We start from the raw sequence: 18,152 nt of genomic DNA on the forward strand, positions 1-18,152 counted from the left end.
GAGATCGACCAATAACTCAAAGATTTCAAAAAGATCAATCTTTTGTATATATTTTCTTTTGCGGTGTGAGGCTGTGACAACCCTCCTGTTCCGAGAAGACACACGACAATACGAAATCGCGCACTCTCTGTTATAAAACGTTATCGAGTATCTATAAGGAGCGTATAAAGCTCTATTAAGCACGTGGGTTAAAGTTATACGTGATGTGATGTGCTCTCAGGACTGTCTGGCGGTTATCGTCGCTGTCCGGAGACAAACGTTTGGATGTGTGACAGGCACTGCAGGCTGTTCGCTTAAGGACATGATTTCTGACTGGCACGCAGCTGGTGCCCGGCCCTCGCGCTCCTCACAGCACTGGAAACATAGACGATGTTTGACTGGGTTTCTTTAATAGCCCACTGGCTTTTTCATGTTCATGTTCCCACTCTGAAACCAAAGACGCCGCTTTTGTTTTTCCCCCTTCACTCTGAACGGAAGAGGTGTTACGAGCCATGACGGACCGTAGATTATGAATAAAGGGATAGTCTCTCTCTCCCTCCCTCTCTCTCTCTCTCTCTCTCTCTCTCTCTCTCTCTCACGCTTTCTCTTGTGCACTCACTTTGTTTCTCTCTCTCCTTCTTTCTGCCCCCCCTTCTCCCTTTCTCCTGTCTCTTTTTCTCTGTCTCTCTTTCTCTGTCTCTCTCCCTGCGCTTAACACAGAGACTGTAAGGCTGCCCAGTGATTTTATGGCGGTGCTAAAACACTCTCAGATTTCAGAGTGATTTTAAAAATGTTGGCGGCACATGTGTGTGTGTGTGTGTGTGTGCGCGCGCGCATGTCCATTCTGTACAGCTTGTGGCTTTTAATTGCTTTGCAAAAGAATGAATATAGATAAAAGCTAACCAGCAGCATTGTGTAACAATGCTTATCTCACTTATTGTAATGTTATTAAATTTGTTTATTAGGTAAAATGCTGAATACAAGTGTGTGTGTGTGTGTGTGTGTGTGTGTGTCTGTGTGTGTGTGTGTCTGTGTGTGTGCTCCTAGTTTGTTTTGGCCCGTGGCTTTGGCCTTCTTGTGTGTGTGTCCGGGTGTGTGTTCGTGTATCTTTGGTACAGTGCCACACACATTTGAGAAACACTGATAAGTAAAACATACAGTGGACTACAGTGCACATGGAAATGGAGGTCAAGCCCAGGGTGATATTCCATGAAAAAGCAAGTGTAAAAGAAAAAAAAAAACAAAAAAAACCCATCCAACAGGATAATGTTTCTGAACAGCATTTCTTTTCGATAGTCTTGACCTTTTTAGCTGAAGTTATCCAGCTAGCTAAAGATGTCCTCCCTCATGGAATAACCTCCCTGGACTCCTTCTCTCTCTGTCTCTCCCTCTCTCCTTCTCTCCACTCCCATTCTCCACTCTCCTTCTCCCTCCAGCCTGAGGGAAAGTTGACATCATTCCTCTACGTGAGGGCACTTGCAGTCTGTGCCCCCTCCCCTGAACACACACACACACACACACACACACACACATACACACACACACACACACTGAGTCATGATGCTGTTCTTTAATTGCTGGCCAGTAAAAACTCAGGGTGTGGCGGGAGTAGGAAAGAGCTGATTTTGGAGGAAAAAGCTTCAGTGTCCTCAGGATGTCTGCGCAAGTGTGTGTGTGTGTGTGTGTGTGTGTGTGTGTGTGTGTGTGTGTGTGTGTGTGTGAGAAAGACAGGCAGTAAGAAAGAGAACTCTTGTATATGCACAATGCTTCCTGGGAGGTTGTTGATTGTGTGCTTGTCATCCGTGGTCGTGTGAGGCCTGCTAATTTAAGGATAATTGTCACTGGGCCTGTTCAGGAAAACCAAGCTCTAAACTCTGAAACCTTTAGTCTTTTTCCATTTTCTGAAGTTTGCTTGGAACATAACATTTCTCCTAGAATAACAGACACTGTGTATCTGCTGCAGCGACGATACATTTCAACAACTCGCTCAACGCATAGCATTTTGCAATTTACCACAAAATGAAAGTCACTGTATCTTCCTCTGATTCACTCCTGTGTTCTTAAACAAAGTATCAACAAAAAAGAGAGAGAGAGAGAGAGAGAGAGAGAGAGAGAGAGAGAGAGAGACAGCACAGACTAACCTTTTTGGCTTTTCGGTCTTCAGGTTTGACTAGTGGATTTTTTTAATGATTGGACAGTTGAAGGGTTTGGGAGTTGGGAGGGATTTTGTAAGTGAGTCTTTGTGAATGACAAGTTGCTGTGCAGACAGTATGTTATTTGGTAAAAAGGAGAAAAAACAAATAGCAATTAAAGTTGAAAAAGCAAGTGCATAAAAACAGGCTCTTTACACGTGTTCTGGAGAGAAGGCAGATATTCAGGCAGAGAGAACCAAAAAAAAGGTCCAATTCACAGTTATACAGTAATCTGTTTAAACCAAGTCTGAGACACCAGCACTAGAACTAAGTATTTAAGTTTGTGACATAGTTTTGATGGGTGGGGGGGGGGGGGGGGATTCAGGTTGATAGGACTGGAGAAAGCGCGTCTTTGTTGTCATAAACGCATTTGCGAACGACATGTCACGCCGTTTATTTGTGAGAAACAACGCTGTTCCCACGCAAAGGGGGGAACGGAGGCTCAAGGCTTCTCGTGAACTCGCTCACATGTCTCACTCAGCTCAGCAACCGACCGCGACGACTAGACACAAACAAAGTCACCTCTGTTACGAAGAGAGGAATGGTCTAACGGCTAACCCCGGTGACCTGTATCAAATACGCATTACGAGTCCCAAAGGCAAAGCGCAAGTAAACTAGGTAAACATTTCCAGCAGACGAAGCAACAGAGACGGTCTGAAGTATGACAGGGATCGTTTGGGGGGGGGGGGGATGTTCATTCCGACTTTGTCATTTCGCCTCGGTTGTGCGATTGGATATGATGGAAGACAAACATAAATTCTTGTTTCATACAAAATATTTAATAAATATGACTTTCCAACAAAACACAACAAAAAATTGACACAAAACAATACATGACTTTTTTTTTTTTTTTTGCCAGGAACAACATCTAAAAGAAAAAAAGTGAGAGAAAAAAAAAGAAACTCTCAGGTTTTAACACTAAAGTGGATTTAAAGTCGATTTAATTTTTCAATGGTCTGAAAAGACAGAGAAGAGAACTAAGTGATTAAGTGAATCTGCAGCAAAGAAGGAATTTAAGCCAAGGTAACTGCCATAAAACTTAATCAGTGTTTTAATTTTTTTTTTTTTGTTTCTTTCTCTTCTTTAAAAATGTCCACAACAAACTGAATTTAACCCTAAACATGAAGAAACATGAGCACATATCCCTCCTTCGTCAGGCCTTCGTTCAAGCACATCTCGACTCATTACGAAATTCAGAGACACAACCAAAGACAGTAACCTTAAACACGGTTGTTTAAGTTTAAAACGAGTTTGTTTCTCTACGGGAAGAGTATTTAGTTATACTTGTGAATTTTACTTTCACACAGTTTTCCTTGTTATTTGTTTACATTGCACATGTGAACACTGAGCTACAAATGTGATTTGTTCCCTTAGACTATTCTGGTTAGAACTTTCTAGAGTGTTCTTTCTTATTTTTTTTAATAATACTGCTATGAGTTTTACTTCTAGTCTTATGTCGTCATTAACATTGTGTCAAAGCCTAGCCGATGGCCGTAATGTAAAAGCATTACCGCGGAACATTCTAGAAAACAGCCTCCCATGTCTCACTGTTTTTGTAGCAAGCAAATGTGCAAAGCAAAGGACAGACATGTCATTGAGCAAGCAGTAAAACCACACAGAGGAGCCCAAGGGAAATGTTTGGTTGCCAATGCAGTGATTACTTCCTTGAGAATCTCAGAATGTCCTCTCCTATTCTTATTTTCCTGGTCGCTGTGTGTGGTCGCAATCCCAAATTTGTCAAAATAACTTTAGACAGTTTCTCGGTGTTCAGTTCAATACTTTACAACACACACAAAAAAAAAAAACGGTTCTGGCAAAGGAAAAAAAAAAAAAAAAAAAGAAAAAAACATGAAGACAATTTTCTTAACAGACACTGTACAACACTTTTTTTTTTTTCACGGGCACAAAAATGCCCATCCTATCGTTTAAAAATAAACTATTCTTTCAAGAACACTTTTGGCATTTATGAAACAAGAAACAATATTTTTTTTTTCATCAAAAATAAGGAAGTCGTAAGCTTACAAAGCTGTCAAACCTTCAAATCTAAACAAGGCAATATAAATAAAAACGGAATGATACTTAAGGCTCTTGATTATTAAGTTAATAAATCAAATATACACAATGATTAATTAAAAAAAAAAATATGTACACACAGATTTACACAATGACATTCTGAATTGGCAATTAAATTCTTCATGTTGGCGGCCAGTGCTGACATTAACTTTGACCTGACCTGCCTGTCTTGTGGAAAAAAAAAAAAAAAAAAAGAAAAGAAAAGAAAGAAAAAGAAAGAAAAAAAGAAAAGAAAAACGCTAATAAATAATAATAAACTTTTTTTTTTGATGGTTGCTGTGGTATGGTGCAACAGAGACGCGTTCGGTCACAGAGCTTGTTTGGCTGACTGATTCCCCGTACTGACAAACATAATCCGTTTAAAGAGATCCCAAAGCCACGGTAAAGCCACTAAAAAAAAACCTCTGCGACGTCTCATCGCTCGACTCCTATCCTTTTGGACAAGAACGCAGCTGTATCTATATATGAATGTTGAGACCAAGCACATTTGTGCGCATAATTTTTTTTTTTTTTAATGATTTACACATTTAAAGGAACTGGCATTGTTGATCACGGTCCATGTCTATCATTAATTTTGCTGGAATACACAGATGACTCAAACAAGTCATTCATTGTCTTTGAAAGCCATTCCAAACTAATTCTGTACAGAGGAGATAAGCTGCACCTGGAAAACCACCCACCCACCCACAGCAACCCAAATCTGCCAGTGTAAGCCAGCACTTGTCCAAACATAAATTAAACAGCGGGGGATTTTTTTGTCTTTTTTTTTTTTTTCTCCATCTTTTTCCCATTTTGCTTGCTGGTAGGCTATATCATATTTTTTTCATATTTTCTTTCTTTCTTTCTTTCTTTCTTTCTTTTTGATTGAAAACAACAGGACGAGAAACAGTTTCACCAAACAAAACTAAAACACGGAGACATTCCTATTCAAGTTCGCCCATTTGAACAGCACAGCCGCGGTTGTGGTTGTCATGACAACTGCGACGTTGTCCCCCCCCCCCCCCCCCCCCCCCCCCCCCTACCCCCTACCCCCATAGTCTCTCTGCGACCGCTATACGATATATTCCATTCGGTGTAAGCTCTGTTGAGACTCTAAGTCTCTGTTGTCCCGTTTGTTTGTCCAGTTCGGGTTTTTCGAAACCAGCGTGCCGTTCGGGCTCCTGTCCTCCCTGTCCACCAGCGTGTACGCCGCTTGCCGCGGAAACCGGGCCTTCTGGAGCCGTTTGTCGGAATCCTCGTCCTCCGAGAGGTTGGCGGGCTCCGCGATGTGCGTCCTGATCTTGGCGTTGATGGCGTTCTTGTCGTCGTGGTGATCTTTGACGGGCAGGCCGTTGGGCGTGTTCTTCTCGATGGGGTTCTTGATCTTGTTCAGCTGCTCTCGGGCGTTGTTCACGGCGTTGTTCTCCTCGGCGGACGCCGTCGTCAACGCCGTGCCGGTGTTAATGGACGCGTTGCCGGGGTGGCTGCTCTGCTTCCTGCGATGCTTCACACACCACAGGAACACCGAAGCTAGCGCCAGTACCCAGATCACTATCACCACGGAAACCAACAAAGGCACCAGGTAGTCTACTAGAGAGAGATCAAAAATGAAGACAGTTTTAGTTAAACCTAAAAGTCGTAGTTAAAAATAAAACTTGACTGGTGAAATCCTGATCATAAACTAGATTAGAGTGAGAAGAACAATTAGGATACCTCTACGGTGCACTGAAAGAAAACCAAGAACAGTTACACTGAAAAACATTAGGAATGTCTTACAGAAACTGCTAGTGTTTATCATAAAGTATCTTTCACAGTCCTTCAGGTCTTTGTTAAACATGAATAAACTTTCAACAGGGCTTCAAAGACTCTTTCTGTGGAATCTTTAGCGAGGATATGTATGTGTGTGTGGTGTGTGTGTTTTCTTACCGTGGGGGCTGGTGACCTGTCTCCGCTGCACACGAACTTCGGCGATGGCAGTGATGATGGAGCTATTGCCGTTCCTCTTGCTCACCAAATCGATGATCCTGTCCGTTAGTTCTTTAATGGGAGCGCGGCTGCTGCCTGGATCCTCTGTCGACTGCCCAAACACACACACACACACACACACACACACACACACATACATTTCCACTTTTTAATATGAACAAAAAAAAAATATCGCTGGATAAACATCCTAGAGAAAATGACCTTAACGCACAGATGACAACACTAAAAAAAATTCCCTGGTCCTCAGATTGTTTCCCAAATCTCTCGTCAAGTGCTCCATTCATTCCGCCTGTTTATTCTTTCTCAGAAACCAGAACATCTGCTTCTACTAATCAGGGTCTTAATGATTAACTGACAATATAATTGCAGGTGTGCCAGAGTCTGAATGTGAAGAACAGGATGTGAAATAACCGTGAGGAGGGATCTCGGGAATGCACTAAGAAACGCTGCTAAGGCGAATTCAACTTCCAGAAGCTTCTATTACACAAAGAAACTGCTATCATCACAAATAAAGTACAAACAGGATTTAGATCTGAATTAGACGCACGACCCCAGACAAAGAACCCTGGAGAGTCGGAATGTGAATCAAGAAAGTTGTCTGAAGAAACCTGGCAAAGTTGAGGCAAACAATGAGACAAAGTTGAGAATGTGAGGGTTAGGACAAAGAGAGTGTGAGGACAGAGTGAGAGAGTGAGTGAGAGAGGACAAAGAGAGCGTGAGGACAGAGTGAGAGAGAGAGAGGACAAAGAGAGTGTGAGGACAGAGTGAGAGAGAGAGGACAAAGAGAGTGTTAGGACAGAGTGAGAGATAGAGGACAAAGAGAGTGTGAGGACAGAGTGAGAGAGAGAGGACAAAGAGAGTGTGAGGACAGAGTGAGAGAGAGAGAGGACAAAGAGAGTGTGAGGACAGAGTGAGAGAGAGAGGACAAAGAGAGTGTGAGGACAGAGTGAGAGAGAGAGGACAAAGAGAGTGTGAGGACAGAGTGAGAGAGAGAGAGGACAAAGAGAGTGTGAGGACAGAGTGAGAGATCGAGGGAGAGAGGACAAAGAGAGTGTGAGGACAGAGTGAGAGAGAGAGGACAAAGAGAGTGTGAGGACAGAGTGAGAGAGAGAGAGGACAAAGAGAGTGTGAGGACAGAGTGAGAGATAGAGGACAAAGAGAGTGTGAGGACAGAGTGAGAGAGAGAGGACAAAGAGAGTGTGAGGACAGAGTGAGAGAGAGAGGACAAAGAGAGTGTGAGGACAGAGTGAGAGAGAGAGAGGACAAAGAGAGTGTGAGGACAGAGTGAGAGAGAGAGGACAAAGAGAGTGTGAAGACAGAGTGAGAGAGAGGACAAAGAGAGTGTGAGGACAGAGTGAGAGAGCGAGGGAGAGAGGACAAAGAGAGTGTGAGGACAGAGTGAGAGAGAGAGGACAAAGAGAGTGTTAGGACAGAGTGAGAGAGAGAGGACAAAGAGAGTGTGAGGACAGAGTGAGAGAGAGAGGACAAAGAGAGTGTGAGGACAGAGTGAGAGAGAGAGAGGACAAAGAGAGTGTGAGGACAGAGTGAGAGAGAGAGGACAAAGAGAGTGTGAGGACAGAGTGAGAGAGAGAGAGGACAAAGAGAGTGTGAGGACAGAGTGAGAGAGCGAGGGAGAGAGGACAAAGAGAGTGTGAGGACAGAGTGAGAGAGAGAGGACAAAGAGAGTGTTAGGACAGAGTGAGAGAGAGAGGACAAAGAGAGTCAGAGAGGGAGAGAGAGAGGACAGAGAGTCAGAGAGGGAGAGAGAGAGAGAGAGGACAGAGAGGGAGAGAGAGAGAGGACAGAGAGGGAGGACAAAGAGGGAGAGAGAGAGAGAGAGAGAGAGAGGACAGAGAGAGTGCGAGGAGAGAGGGAGGGTGAGGGTTTTTTGGAATACGTACAATGGCAACATGGATCTCATTGTTGGCGGTGGAGGAGGGGTCACAGGTCATGGTGATAGAGTATTCCGACGAAAGGTTTCTCACCACGTACAGACTTCTCAGCTCCCTACAGATCTGCTCCACGGTCACACCCTATTACACACACACACACACACACATACACACAAACACACACAAACACACACATAAGGGAAAAGATCGTTCACTTTTTTACATCTAACCATCGTTCCAGCCATCCATCTATACATCCATCCATCTTATGCTTTGATCTCTCTTATTTACCAATGTGATACAGAAGAATTGTCCTCCAAATGTTTGCATTTAAATTCCATAAAAATCTTCTCAGTTTGGCGTTTGTTTATAAGTAACACGTGTATTTATGGCATTGAAGTGTCTTTCTGTGAACTTGCTTGTTTTATTATTTACAACTATGAGTAATCAGCGCCCTATGATTTATTACCTCTGAGATGAACGTTATTGCATTTGAAGGCAAAGGCTTCGCGTTCATGAACACATATGGTCGTGTCTCTCATATGGTTTTTAGATGACTTTCTTGAAGTTGACAATCGTGCGCGATTCACAAGAAAAACTAAGGAATGCTTCTCAAGTGGTTTTCTGACTCTTGTGTGTATGTGTGCATCAGTGTCTGTTAATCTGCTCTAGCGACTCTAATGAACTGTGAAGAGGTATTTCCTCATCTGGGGACAGTAAAGGAAAATGTGATTCTAAAATGTAAATCTCTTTAGAGGACTCATAGGTCCAATCCCCGCTTTCTCTGCCTGTTATGGAAAAGAAAACTTATGCTAGCTATAAAATACAGACCTGGGAATGCAACCGTATGTTTCTGAGGCAGCGGGTTTGTGTGGCGATACCTTTTTTTTTTTTTTTTTTTAAGGAAATAGGACCGAAATGAATGTGTCTTAATGTACAGGTTCTGAGTGTGAACGGGAAAATGAGTTGGTGTGCTGCCATAGTTCCCGTGATATAGTTCACGAGTTTTCAAAAAAACACCTCCTCCATTGTCCAACAACCAGCATGACCGATTAACAGGTTTGCCAACACGCGCGTTTAAACCGTCCGGACAGCCGTTGCCGTGGCGGCGGCTCACCTGCGACATGGTGTCTTTGTTAAAGGTGAACGTGATGTTGGCGCAGTTGCCCTCCGGGTGGCACTTGGCGCGGCTGTACACGCGGTGGCCGGACCAGCACTCGCCCTGAGACGGGCAGGGTTTGACGAAACAGCGCTCGTCACGCACGGGCACGCAGGTCTGACCGAACGGACACTCCCCGTGGCTTTTACCGTGCACGTGGCACAGTCTGGGTCCGCACCAGATCTGAGAGAGAAAATTTTTCGCACTCATTTAGCGTGGGCTACGTAGCGACGCTGTGTCGCAGGAAAAACAGTTTTTTTCACAATTCCATTGGTCTTTGGGGGTCATGTGATCCTTATGAAAAGAGATTAAATAAAAATGTCTCACCTTGGTACAGGTGACTTTCCCATTCTTACACTGACAGGTGTTACAGTCCTCATCCCACTTCGCCCCATCTGCGGTCACATGATCTCCGACCACACAGGGTCGTCCACTCACTGCCAGAAAAAAAAAACACAGCCCCCTTAGATGAACTCCTGATTTAAATTATATATACATATATTACATTCATATACGATGTGATCATTAGTATTCAGCACCCACGGCACAGATATCTGGGATTCATATTTTGGATGAGTCTTTTCAAGGCAAATGTTATAAAGTAACGGACGGGAGAGTAGAGTGTGTGGAGATGAAGAAAAAATATATTATAGTCATAATCGTAATCATATTCACATACACACACACACACACACACACAGACACACACACAGACAAACACACATATGCAGTAGTGATATGCGGTATTATAATACTGCTTAAATTTACTCTGATGTGTCTAAATTTACTAAATTTACTGTCTTGCGATATAACAGTAAAAGTGAAATTAAAGAGCATGGCTTAATTGGGGGCCCACAACTCTACACATTTCAGGTCTCTCTCTGCTCTAAGACGCCTCAAAACGCTTTCAACTCATCAAGGACTTGATGACAAGGTGAAGAATTAAAACAAGATGTGTTAGAGTAGGGAAAGATCTATTTTAGATCTTACAGAGTTGTGGGTCTCAGATGCATGACTGGGAGATATTGTTTTAAGTCACAAATTGTGTAACTCAATGAACTAGAGAACTGCACGATGGGAAATGTAGTCCACTGCACATACCCTCCTGACATCGGGGCCCGGCTCTGCCCGGCGGGCACAGGCAGCGGTATCCGTTGATCTCATCCACACAAGTAGAGCCAAACGCACAGGGAGAAGACTGGCACTCATTTACATCTGTAACACACGCAATCACTCCTTATTACTCCATTGATATATTTACTACAAAAATTACAGCTGCCAGTGTGACTTGCCTCTCAAGGTATGGTATTACTACGTCAAGAGTGCGAAAATTTTCACACCCAGTTTTCAACGTTAATCTCTAATCTACTTTTCCTGAGCGACGGCGATTAGCTTAAAGTTTCCCACGCAGTGCAGGTTAGGTTTTCTTGCTCTGTTGAGCACGCTGCGGACCAGAACCAATACTATAACTCCCAGCGCTCAGCGCGTCAGTACAAACGATAAGACGCACGATAAAACAGGACACATCCAAAAAGCGGTCGAAACGGTCTCTATACTCACTGATGCGACAGTCTGGTCCAGCGAACCCCGCAGCACATTCACAGCGGTACCAGTTATCCCCGTCCACGCACGTGCCGCTGTTATAACTGCAGAGAGCCATGGGTCAGAGGTCAGACTCGGTAGTCATTCCACAGATACATACCAAACACAAGTTCAGGCGATGGCATTAAATGAGGCATTCTGAATGACACTTCTGTTAGTTGACTGTTTGCATGTGAATGGGAGTGCATGGTGTTATCTGATAGAGGACCGCGGGTACTATCGCTGTCTATGAAGAGTTAAAGGAGGAAACGCGGTCACTTGTTTGCGTCATATGTTTGTATTAGGCTAATTTGCTTTAAGATTGACTTACCATGGGTGTGGGTTGCAGTCATTGGCATCTAAAATGAACCAAACAGGGAAAAAAAAAAAAAAAAAAAAAAAAGCAGAGTTGAACTCACAGCTAATCAGATTTCCATATTACATAAAAGTTTCCATCATTGACCACAAATACAACTGTTACGGCGCCAACAGGATCAAAAAACAGTAACGGTCTGTGTTTGCAAGGGCAGGTAACTGTAATTTTCATGGCCAAGCATATACGTAGTTCCTTGGCTTTGATAAACACGGGCACCAAAGAGAGGATAGTTCCATAAATCCTTAAACTCTTCAATACAGCATCATAATAAATGAAGCAGAAGACATTTCAAGGTTGTGCGCTGCCCTGGAAGCCAAAATTTGAATGAATCTGAACATTCTAAAACGGAACACTCCACCGAGTCCTTTTCCATAGCAACCTCTATGACATAACTTCTCCTTCATATGAACTATGGCACAATAGGCAACAGGCTCTTACTCTGAGAGCAGGTGAGGCCTTCCCAGCCCTCTTTACAGACACAGGTGAAAGTGTCTCCGCTGACCACACAGGTGGCACCATTCTCACACGGGTTGGGCAGGCAGCTGCTGTTTTTGGCTGAAGAGATCAAAAAGACAAACAAAAACACTGCCATTAGTCACCGAAACTCCTCAGAGATGACCTCAGAACCTTCCGATCTCTCTCCCTTTTTTTTTCTTCTCATGTTTACTGTGAGAGACTGCCCTCAGAACCAGTGGATTTTCCCTAAAACATTCTCCTTATTTGGTAATGAAGGATATGTCTGTAATTTGTGACGTTTTGAAACACTGTCTGGTAAAGACAGTCACACACAGTTCAAGTCGTTTGCGTTTTAGTCGCAGTTTAGTTTCACATATGCAAGAATTAAGGTATATGGGGAAAGCTGCAAGCCTGAAGTATGAATCCTCTTTGTGTTTAAAATCCTTGGGCTTGTTTTAGCATGAACCTGGCTTGACCTAATCAGGCCAGAATATGTCGTTCATTGCTTCACGATTTGACCAATCACAAGCAGCCTCTAAAAATTTCAGCCAATGAGTGTTGGGACTCACCAATATTACAGGTGGTACCCTCCCAGCCTGCAGCACACATGCATTTGAAGGAGTCCCCCTCATCGTAGCATGTCCCTCCATTGTTACATGTAGCCTCATCACATTGGCTGTCACCTAGCAACAGCAGGATAACGCAGACGTCAGTGTCATATTGTGAACCAATCAGATCACAGAATTAGGGAAATGAGAGGCGGGACTTACGTGAGTGACAAGTCTTTCCCTTCCAGCCATTCAGACATTCACAGTAGAAGTCATTCACCAGGTCTCGACACACACCCCTGTCTCGGCATGGGTTTGTGCTACAGTCATCAATGTCTGATAGGACAACAAACATATCATGTTCAGCAACAGCACTACTAAGTTCTGAGTAACCAAAAAAGCCATATATCAGGCACTGAAAAAATTTTATTTCTGATCAATTGTATTAATACTCAATATGGAGCATTGAGACTTGTGTGTGTGTGTGTGTGTGTGTGTGTGTGTGTGTGTGTGTGGTGGTTACTCACTGGTTTCGCAGTTAGCACCCTCCCACCCATCTGCGCAGATACACTGATACACGTTGACTTTGTCTATACAGGTCCCTCCGTTACGGCACGGATTGCTTTCACAGTCATTAATATCTGGAAGAGAGAGAAAGACACACAGAGGCTGTTAGAGTGAACCCAAACACATCAAAGCTCAATGTAAACAGTGTCGACACAGGCTGCCAACGCGTCTTGATTCAGGTCCAAAAGTGCGGAACACCACTCTGATTTTATGACCCTACTCCGTGCCCTTCCCCTACTTGACGTGGCTGTGGCACTGCCATAGCGATGCCGTTGCCGTAGCGACGCTTACTCTCGTGACAGTAGGTCCCAGTGAATCCTTCCTGGCACTCGCAGCTGAAGTGCCCACCGGCGTGGCTCCTGCAGCGACCGTGCGGCCCACACACGTTCGACGAGATGAATCGAACGCCCCCGGGAGTGCTGTTGGACGCCACGGCGACCGTGCAGCTGTCAATCACTGAGGAGAAAGGGACGGGACAAAGTTAGACGGTAACAGGACTCCTAAACAGAGCGAGACACGAATGCTGTGCGTAAAAGGCACAGCACAGACGCTCAATTCTCAACCCCGAGGGGGCTTTCCGATTGGTCATCCGAACTGTTTGAACTGGTGCGAGGGAAAAAAATATAATATGACTAACAGACCCTTTTAACGTCTTCCGAACGAACGAACTTTACACTAACTTCCAGAACACTTTCTTTCCCTCCTTCCTACTCCCCCTTTATCTTATCCCTTTTTCCCCCTCCCTTCTTTTCTCTCTCGGTCTCTTTCTGTGTGCGTTGGTATTAAGAGGGATGAGCGCATGAAGTTGTTGACAGCTATGTGTGTGGAACAGAGAACAGACGTGCTAACTCTCAGAGGAGTCGTCGCGCAGTCTGGACTAAACCGGCCCGATAGCTTGTGGGGCGGAGGGGGCCTGATCTCCCCTACGTAAAAAAAAAAAAAAAAAAAAGAGCCAAGCTTAGACATGCCACACATCACATGTAACACAATCTCGACTGTTCCCATGGCAACAGGGCTCCCAGGGGACCAATAGCAGGGCATTAGCAATAGCCAAATTGGCTAACACTGCACCACCCTACACACACCCTACACACACACATACACACACACACACACCCTACAAACACACACACACACACACACACACACACACAATTCTATGGCATAAAACATGACACCAGCCTTGAGTTGAAAGGGATTGGGTTTGCAAGATCCGGCAGCTAAAAACACCTCACTCCTGCCTATTTACAGACACCGATCAAACATCAGAGTGACTCGAATCTAAAGATTAATTTACAGCACGCTGCATCTGGTGCTGGCGGTGGTGGGTGGTGGGGAGAGCGGGGGGGGGGGGGGGGTTGACATTTTATGCGATGGGGGTATGAGAAGTATGTCATGCCTCTGTTTGATAACCAAACCTGAGACCAGCAAGACCCACAAACCATGCGGAGCGTAAACTAAACGGACAGACCCCGTCGGCCGCAAAAAAAAAAAAAAAAACGGAGTCAAGAAGACATTTGTTTCCACTGTGTTGGAAAAAGCAATGGATCTTCCAAAAACTTTTTAGGGCGAATGATTTATCCGTCCAGATAGACTTTATCCTAGGTGCACTGAAGTCCATATTTCTCTGTGTCAAAAGGAGGACATACTCCCATACACTATTTCTTGAGAGAGTAAGAAAAAAGTGCAGAGGCAACTCTTCTTCTTTGGAAAAAGAAGTGGAAAAATGGAACTAAGAGAGCTTTTAAAAAGTTTGGTTGCTAAATGAAGCCTACTGTGTTTGTTGCCAAATTACAAGCGTTTAAGGGATGAAATGGAACTAACCCCACACACACACACACACACACACACACAAACACACACACACACAAGCACGTAGATACACACACACACACACGCACATAGACACACACACACATAGACACACTCACACACACACTCACACACACACACACTCACACAAACACACATAGACACACACACTCACACACACACAAAGAAGCATTACCTTGACAGGGAGTAGTGCGACAGTGGTCTTTGAGGTGAGAGCAGTTTTTGCCCTCGTAGTCCTCAGGGCATTTACAAAAGTAATCAGAGGCCAAGTTAAAACACTGGGCACCATTCTGACATGGGCTGGGTTCGCAGTAATCTATGTCCAACTAAAAGAACACATACAAACAAACAAACACAAAGAAACAGAGGTCATAAAAGGTGAACGCCAGCTTGGGAAGAATGAACTTAATGGTTTTTTAAATAACCAAAAAAAAAAGAAAATCACTTTGTCTAAACAAGACCTCGGAACAAAAACACATTTTCCACAAAACTTTTATATTGAGGCATAAATAAACATAAATCACCCAAGCGTAAGATCTTGGGCATGAACAACAATGGCAAAGCTGCGGGTTTCTTTTAACATGCAAATATTCACGTTAGTGGCTGTAAAACAACATAAAAAAGAGGAGACAAACTTTAATTTGTAAGGCCGGGTTAAGCTGTGGTATGTTACCATATGGGAGTGAAGGAGAACCACTTTGTGAAATAAATATCATTTAGTTGTATAGAAAGACTCAAAGGTGGGAAAATGGGTGTGGTTTAAAATTCCACTCACCTGACACAGGTTTCCAGAGTAACCGGGCAGACACAGACATTGGAATCCATTTACGTCGTCTTGACAACGACCACCGTTGAGGCAGGGCTCGCTCGCACACTCGTCGATGTCTCTCTCGCAATGCTCCCCTGCAAAGCCGGGCGCACAAACACACCGATATCCGTTCACCAAGTCCTACGGCAGAGAGAGAGAGAGAGAGAGAGAGAGAGAGAGAGAATTTGTTTGAAAATTGAAACCATGTTTGGTAAACACAACATTTATCATGTTTGATTAACCAGGTAAAATGGATTAAACATGACTATAATTGTTCGAATATTGTTTTATAATTGTTTTTTTTTGTGTTGACTTATTGCTTGGGTAAGATGGGACTTTGAACAGTTGTCCAAACTAGACATGTTTGAATGTGAGTGGGGGGGGGGGGGGTGCTGTTGAGGCAAAAGTTGAAGAGGAAAATAAAAAAAAGAAGTGATGACAGAGATGTGGATCTCACAGAGAGAAAGAGAGAGAGAGAGAGAGAGAGAGAGAGAGAGCGGATGAGAGAGTGAGACAAAGAAAAAAAATCATTCTAGAGAAGAACCTTCTACACGCTTTTGGAAGGGTCGAGGTAGGAGAAAAAAATCCTGTCCTGTTAGGAGAGAAGAATGTTTATGGTAATCTGATATAGAGCAGCCATGACACATTCTCCCCTTCTCCCCCCCCGCCCCCCCCCCTCTCTCGCCCGCACCCTTCAAGTCTTTCTTTCTCTCCTCTTTTGTCAGACTACTCTTTCTTTCATTGTTTTTGTCTATTCTCCAGCATATGACTCAGCGCTTGCTATTTTTAAGGAAAAGGGAACGGGATGGAGGAGAAGATATGGAGGGAAACAAAAGAAGGAGGGAAAAGGAGAAGGAGAAAGAGAGGTAACGCTATATAAAAAGTAAATAAAATCTTCCAAAAAAACACAACAGATCCATATAACAAAACGTCTAAGCGACGTGCATAAAACAATCACACACACACACACACACACACGCGCACACACACACACACACACACTCACACACACTCACCTTGCAAGACCCTCCGTTTAAGCACTGTCCTTGGCAGTCATTCACATCTAGTGGGAAACAATCCATCACGAAAAAGAAAGAAAGAAAGAAAGAAAGAAAGAAAAAAAAGAAGACCTATTAAAACATTTTAATTTATTTTCCATTTCAAAAACACTCCAGTAACACCAAGTTTCCTCATCTGGAACTACAGTAATGAACCAAAGCCTTGATAAGACCTCCTTGTACAGATTTCCTCTGAATTTTCCTCCAGATAAGCTGCTTTAAAAGTAGAAGGAGGGGGGGTTGCGGGGGGGGGGGGCGGGGGGGGGGGGGGTGGGTCGTGTGAGACTCTTGTGTGATTGTTTGGTTTGGGCGGTTATTGCCTGAGTAAGCAACCCTAATGACCACTGATAAGGTCTCAAACCCTACCGTGACTCCCATTTTTCAACTGTTTAAACTCTCAAATGTTTAGCGCGGCGTGAAATGATCTGGCATCCATGTTCGGAGAGCTGACGCTGTGACGCTGTGTTGATAGCATAACGTTTTTTTTCGTCTTTGTGAATCTGAACATTCTGTGAGAATATGAACTCTGAATATGAACTGTTGCAGCAAACAACTCTTCTGTAACGTCTACAGTGGAATAATGACGGGTGAAAACCGAAACGCGTGCAGTGAGTTGATCTCAGTACGCGGTGAACACTATGCTAGTGTAAGAGGCTGGAGACAGGGCTCCCACATACTTACTGATGTCACAATTCTGCCCTGTCCAACCAGGCAGGCACTCACAGAAGTATGCACCAATCAGATTTCGGCAAGTATTGGCATTCACACAAGGGTCCCCCTCACACTCATTGGCATCTGAGCACAAAATAAGAGAGAACAGAGTCTGTATCTTGTGTGTGTGTATGTGTGTGTGTGTGTATGTGTGTGTGAGAGAGAGAGAGAGAGAGAGAGATAGAGAGATAGAGAGAGAGAGAGAGACAGAGAGAGAGAGTGAGAGGACACAACACAGTTTGAGAGGCAGGGGAATTCCATTACTACTGCTGCTGAACATGGCCTGAGAACTGGAGTGTTTGTGTGTGCGTGTGTGTGTGTGTGTGTGCGCGCGCCTGCGTGCATGTGTGTGTGTCTGTGTGTGTGTGTGTGCGTGTGTGTACATGTGCATGTGTGTGTGAGTGTGTGTGTGGTGGGCACAGGAATGCTCTCTAGTACAAGGTAGTGGTGGGCTGCTCAGATTCTTACGAGCCCGAATCGGTTTCCACGGTGAGAAGCTATTGACACAAACAAACTCTCACACACAGACAGAGGGAGTCTGCATAAGAGTCTGAACAAGAGAGTGAGTGCAACAGAGGAGTGTAGGAGTAAAGAAGGAAGGGAGTGAGGGATAAAGTCTGAGGGAGACGAGATCAGCCCTGTTTGCACTTATCCCTCCCATCACTCAATCATTCTTCTCTAAGGCTTATCCCAGATTTGAGAGTTCTGTGTTGGAATTTAGAAGTTGACACCTTTTGGAAGGGTCCACCTTTGGAAGGTTCTATTCCAGAATGTTCCACAGAGGAGAGGAAACTCACCGATGAGACAAGTTTTGCCGGTCCACTGAGAAGGGCAGATGCATTTAAAGCCATTCACCAGGTCGATGCAAGTCCCAGCGTGGTTACAGGGATTAGGGCTGCAGTCGTCTTTATCTGAGGAAGAAGAGCAAGAGTCTCAAATCAGAGTTTCCCATTG

The 18,152-nt window shown here is 44.1% G+C and overlaps 1 protein-coding gene across 3 annotated transcripts in view; it reads right to left on the reverse strand.

The window, feature by feature from the left end:
- Positions 1–5,274: 5,274 nt before the first annotated feature.
- Positions 5,275–18,152, reverse strand: part of jag1a (jagged canonical Notch ligand 1a) — a 29,002-nt gene continuing 16,124 nt past the window's right edge. For 2 of the 3 annotated variants that reach the window (XM_030779533.1, XM_030779532.1), the window contains exons 9-26: positions 17,996–18,109; positions 17,169–17,282; positions 16,446–16,492; positions 15,397–15,570; positions 14,797–14,947; positions 13,080–13,244; positions 12,749–12,862; positions 12,444–12,557; positions 12,243–12,356; positions 11,656–11,772; positions 11,173–11,200; positions 10,821–10,906; positions 10,362–10,475; positions 9,588–9,697; positions 9,219–9,443; positions 8,111–8,242; positions 6,150–6,300; positions 5,275–5,810 (exon numbers count right to left, since the gene is read on the reverse strand). In XM_030779533.1, the coding sequence (XP_030635393.1) occupies positions 5,296–5,810; positions 6,150–6,300; positions 8,111–8,242; positions 9,219–9,443; positions 9,588–9,697; positions 10,362–10,475; positions 10,821–10,906; positions 11,173–11,200; positions 11,656–11,772; positions 12,243–12,356; positions 12,444–12,557; positions 12,749–12,862; positions 13,080–13,244; positions 14,797–14,947; positions 15,397–15,570; positions 16,446–16,492; positions 17,169–17,282; positions 17,996–18,109 (2,585 nt within the window). In that variant the 3' untranslated portion in view covers positions 5,275–5,295. Of the gene's footprint in view, positions 5,814–6,149; positions 6,301–8,110; positions 8,243–9,218; positions 9,444–9,587; positions 9,698–10,361; positions 10,476–10,820; positions 10,907–11,172; positions 11,201–11,655; positions 11,773–12,242; positions 12,357–12,443; positions 12,558–12,748; positions 12,863–13,079; positions 13,245–14,796; positions 14,948–15,396; positions 15,571–16,445; positions 16,493–17,168; positions 17,283–17,995; positions 18,110–18,152 lie in introns of all 3 variants that reach the window. The other variant, XM_030779530.1, reaches the window with a different exon arrangement.

Source organism: Chanos chanos, chromosome 7 (assembly GCF_902362185.1).
Source record: "Chanos chanos chromosome 7, fChaCha1.1, whole genome shotgun sequence".
Taxonomy (NCBI): domain Eukaryota; kingdom Metazoa; phylum Chordata; class Actinopteri; order Gonorynchiformes; family Chanidae; genus Chanos; species Chanos chanos.